The following is a 5,033-nucleotide window of genomic DNA, read 5'->3' as shown; positions in this document are numbered from 1 at the left end:
ATTGGAGCGGTTTGCGATAGCTTTTCATTTCTCCCGGAAACCGTTGCATGACGTCACGGTAGGGAGACGACAGACGTAGCCCTTCGAGACCCATTGAGAGTAGAGAGTACGAGAGAGATAAGAGACAGATAAGTAAGAGATAAATACATAGATACATATATAGATAGCCTAGATAGATAGATGGATAGACATATAGATAGACAGAATAGATAGATATATAGACCGATATAGATATAGACCGAGAGATAGGGAGACAGATAGCATAGCATAGCGAGTTAGGTAGGTAGGTGGGTAGGTAGGTGTAGCATAGCGAGTTAGGTAGGTGGGTAGGTAGGTGTAGCTTTAGAATGGTGTACAACTGTGTTTGTGCTGGGTGTAATAATTCTAGCAGAACAGGACACATGGTCCATGCCTTTCCGAAGGACAAGGCAACCCTCAGACAGTGGGTAGAGTTTGTCCGCGTTAGACGGGCAGATTTTTCTATTCCCTCGGTCACTAAGAACTCCAAGGTCTGCAGCGCTCATTTCACGGAGGAAGATTACGACCAAGGGGATATCAGGATGGTATCTCTCGGGTTAAAGAGGCTGGCACAGCTTATTCTGAACGCCGTGCCTTCTGTGCACACGCATCTCTCTGCCTGCCCTGCCCCGAGACCGAGAGGCACCAAGATCAGTGCCGCCAGCCGCAAGCGAGAGCTGGCTATGGTAAGCCCCATGGTAATGTTTACAAGCTGTGCGTTAGCTAGCCCTGTGTATACTACATACCGTATTCCCTTTGACACCGCCTCCACTACCTTCATGACTCATGATCAGTCTGACATTAGAAAAGAACATTTCGTGATTCATGAATATGAACCAAAACAAAATTGTCCTGAAGTAAATGTCCAAAAGCTTGTCATATCTAACTAGAAAGCGCCATGGCTAGTGTTTGGATCAGTGGCGCTCATCAAGCGACTTTCACAACAGTGTGTGTGTGTTCTATTTAGTTGATGGATTTAATTGCCCTTTTCCTGATGGAAAGTGACTATTACGGTCCTCTTTCATATGTATTTAGACGTGACTGTGTCGCTGACGCTAATTTATTTACGCAAGATGTTGACAGATGCCTCACCGTGTGAGACCACGGACGGTGTCAATGCTGCTACGGTAGAGGACCCCTTGCCCTACTCCACTTGTGACACTGGGACACAATGTATTTTGAAGCCCCTTGGAAGGTCTCACGGTAAATCTTGTTATTTTTTTAGTGGTTGATATGCTGTCTAAAACATACGTTGCCAAATTATATGCATGCAGGAAATTTCCAAACACATTGCTAAAATTAATACATAACCTAGATCAAAACATAACCGCTTAGATTTGCCATGATTGTCATCTGTTTGGGTATGTTTATTGACTCTGCCACAGCTGTACAAGTGAACCTGAAGCCCAAGATGGTCAGCATAGGGACACAAACTTCCACCCCCCTCACTAGTCCTGACCCAACGGATGGAGAAGATGATCTCTGTGTCATCAGTGATGCATCATGGGTACCAGGAGACCAGATGTCTGAGGAGGATGAGGAGGTGTTGTGTGAGGAGCCATCTCAAACTTGTGACCCCCACCAAAAGTGAGATAATTTAAAGCCAACATAGACCAACTTTGAATTTTCATTTTCGTGCATCTGTAGTTTGACTGACACCCCCCCCCCCTCTTTTTTGTTGTAGTGGCATTGACAAATTCATTGTTTGCCAAGAGGAGCTCATGGCCCTGTTTGCCATCTGTCCGGCCTGTTGTGAGAAGTCAGATAGTAGAATCGTGCAGCAGGAAGGAACATTTGTTAAAATAGAGCAGGTAGGGTTTTGTTTACACTGCAGGCCATATCTGATTTAGAAAATCAGAATATCTTACTAAAATCGAATAGCCCTGACTGTCTGCCCACATTGCTCATTGCAAGTGATCAGTACATCCTCCTATCCACATTAGTTGCTATAACAGTCTAATATCTTGTGGATTTATAATGGCTAGCTTGGTTGGTGCTGACGTTGCTTCTTTTTCAAATTAGTCTTTCCAGTTAATTTACAATGTATGTACCAGGCTTGCTTTAGTCTGTGGGTTTATGATGCCATCATATTTGAGTGTTATACACTGATTGTCATGTTTTTTTTTTTCTAAATATCTAGGTCTGTGCATGTGGCTACCAGCGTTTCTGGCAAAACCAGCCGATCCTAAACAGGAATATGCCAACCTGTAACCTCCTTTTAAGCGGGGCCATCCATTTCTCTGGATGTTTGGCCACCCAGACATTACGGATGATGACCCTGTTTGGCCTTCAGCGCAAGCACTTTCTTTCGCCATCAGCGCCGTTACACCATCCCCGTCATCATTCAGGCCTGGCAGAACGAGCAGGCCAAGAATTTTAGTGACCTCAAGGCAATGGATGGAGGCCTAGTTGTTGCTGGTGACTGCAGGTAAAGCAGAATTTGTTGATTCTATGCTAGCGGCCACTAAGGGGTATGAACTTTAATAATCTCATGTCATTGTTAATTTTGTATCCTAATACTGTTCTCCACACTTTGTTTGTGCGAGAGCTCATAGACCAGTTGCACATTTTTTTTTTATTTGTTATCATGCAGGGCGGCTTTAGTTTACATTTGCAGATGTCATGGTGGATTGTCTTTACAGACACTGGTTATTAAACTTAAATTAAACTTGAAACATAATTTTAATTTCTAATTATCCCCAGGTCAGATTCTCCAGGGCACTGTGCAAAGTACGGCTCCTACACATTGATAGAGGACAGAGTAAACAAGGTGGTTGATGTTCAGCTTGTTCAGGTAAGCCTGATGTTATTAGACAGAAAGAAATGAACTCTCTGCAATTTGTTAAATGGACTGCATCTTAATATAGCACTTTTCCACACGTGTACAACCATGCATAGGGCTACACTTACACTTATATTATGTTGCAGAGCTCAGAGGTCCCGAACAGCTCTTGGTGTGAGATGGAGGGGCTCAAGCGCAGCATCGGCTTGCTGAGGCGGAACGACCTGCATTTGTCAACCCTCATCACAGACAGACATCGCCAGGTATTTACAAAAAGAAAAATAATGTAGATTTATGAATTTCACTGAGGCTGGACATTTGTGCTTTGCTGATGCACTGAGGGCCAGACAGTGCAAGCATCCACAAAAGTTTGCTCTTTACTCCTTAGGTTGCCAAATGGGTGAGAGAAGAGCTGTGCCCTGAAGGGACACAGCATTATTTTGATGTCTGGCACATTGGGAAAAGTATGTATCCATTGTTGGAAAGTTTAAGCAGTTTTTTTTTATTGCATTTCGATTAATACCATTTGTTCTAAACCAGGTCTGGGGAAGGCCTTGGATACAGCCTCAAAAGACAGACAGTGTGAACAACTACAGTTGTGGAGGCCAGCCATAGTAAACCACCTGTACTGGACTGCAGCCTCAACCCCTGATGGCAATCCAGGAGTGATGGAGGCCAAATGGAGAAGCTTGGTGAATCACATTCAGGACATCCACGACCATGACACCCCTGCCTTCTCCAGTTGCGCTCATGCCCCTCTGGAGGGGGATCAACGAGATAAAGAGTGGCTGGAACCAGGTACAGTACACAGTATGTGGCATTATGAATGCTCTACAGGGTTTCCATTTAAATCATTATTTCATACTCTGGGGATTTCATAACATTCTGTTTACTGTAAATATGTTTGCTGTAATTCATATGCAGGACAATTTCATGTGTTTCCACTGGAGAAAAAATATCTGTCTATTTGTATGTCTGCTGTGTGTGTGCCTACCTATCTTGGTCTCTTGCAGGCTCAATGGCAGCAGTAAAACTGGAGGGTATCATCACAAGGACATCCTTACTGAAGGATGTTCGACAGCTGTCTCCGCAGCACCAGACTTACTCCCTTGAAGCCTTCCACTCCCTGATCCTGCACTTCGCACCCAAGCACACTGGGTTTTCATACCAGGGCATGTATAGCAGGTCAGTGCTGTCCAATGGAATAACAATGCCGTATTTGATCATACATACACCAGGTTTCGAAAGTGTTCTCAAATGTGTTATTCTGTAGGCTTCTCTTAGCGGCGCTGCATTACAACCATAATGCGAACAGAGAGACCGCACGAAGAAGCGATGGTTTGGAGAGGTATAGCGTGCGATATCCACGTTTCAGAAAAGGTGCCTGGGTAGTTGTGCCCATCAAAGAGAAGGCCTCATACGGTAGGCAGTGTCATGCAGTTCTATCATATTTTGACATTTGCGCACAAGACATCTGTGACATCGATCTTTATACAGTATTTTATCATTATTATGTCTGCAGGTTATGCAACGTCATTAATCGAGGCTCTTCGGGAGAGCTACATGGATTCACCCAAGGCTCTTCAAGAGGTTAGCGCCAATTTGTCAGCCTGTGCACCCGCCCCCATCGCCAAATCCTTCGAACAAATTCCCAAGGAGGAGGCCGTCAGCCTCTATCTAGCCCAGCAGTCACGCTACAAAAAATTTAATTAGCATAGTTTTCCCACACAGGCCAATCATTTAGTTGTGAGTATGTATAAATGTATATAGTAAGTATATGTTATTTTATTTGGTGGTGGTTTTCTGTATGCCGCATGTTTTGTTTTCTCTTTGTGTGCTGTTTATTGCTTGGGTTTTTTGATTGTTCCAGGAAGTTTATTATAACCTTACATTTTAACCCCTTGCGCTGACCCTAACATCTGTCGACTAACATTATCTCTTGGTTACTTTTGGCTGTAACCCATTCATTCCTTTATCAGCATCACCATGGTTACCGCCTCACTGCATGTCGCATGTTTTGTTTTTATTACTTGGGTTTTTTACTTAGTTGTGTGCACAAATCATTCCATTACAGCTCCATTTGCCCCATAATTCATAAAAAGTAAGAATTGTAAGAATCCGAAAGGGACCTCTGTGTGCGCTTTTCTCTTGGATCACTATGCGTCTGCTCTATGTGATATCATTGCATGTATGTGTCCGTGAGTGAGTGAGAGAATGTGCTGTGTGAGTACTG

General features: G+C 43.8%; 1 protein-coding gene across 1 annotated transcript; it reads left to right on the top strand.

Annotated features, from left to right (window-relative positions):
• Positions 1 to 2,945: 2,945 nt before the first annotated feature.
• Positions 2,946 to 4,519, top strand: LOC115551994 (uncharacterized). The gene is made up of 6 exons (XM_030367668.1): positions 2,946 to 3,063; positions 3,189 to 3,264; positions 3,341 to 3,598; positions 3,814 to 3,985; positions 4,074 to 4,222; positions 4,323 to 4,519. The coding sequence occupies exons 1-6, from the start codon at positions 2,980 to 2,982 to the stop codon at positions 4,511 to 4,513; spliced, it is 930 nt and encodes a 309-aa protein (XP_030223528.1). The 5' UTR covers positions 2,946 to 2,979; the 3' UTR covers positions 4,514 to 4,519.
• Positions 4,520 to 5,033: the final 514 nt, after the last annotated feature.

Source organism: Gadus morhua, chromosome 10 (assembly GCF_902167405.1).
Source record: "Gadus morhua chromosome 10, gadMor3.0, whole genome shotgun sequence".
Classification (NCBI taxonomy): Eukaryota; Metazoa; Chordata; class Actinopteri; order Gadiformes; family Gadidae; genus Gadus; species Gadus morhua.
The sequence above is the reverse complement of the archived record's forward strand: the minus strand, read 5'-3'. Positions and strand labels throughout refer to the sequence as shown.

Excerpts from the sequence above, each read along its gene's own strand:
- LOC115551994 (XM_030367668.1), top strand. The coding sequence starts at position 2,980 with ATGGAGGGGCTCAAGCGCAGCATCGGCTTGCTGAGGCGGAACGACCTG. Across the intron at positions 3,265-3,340 it reads TGTCTGGCACATTGGGAAAA|GTCTGGGGAAGGCCTTGGAT; the intron begins GTATGTATCCAT and ends GTTCTAAACCAG. Across the intron at positions 3,599-3,813 it reads TAAAGAGTGGCTGGAACCAG|GCTCAATGGCAGCAGTAAAA; the intron begins GTACAGTACACA and ends GGTCTCTTGCAG.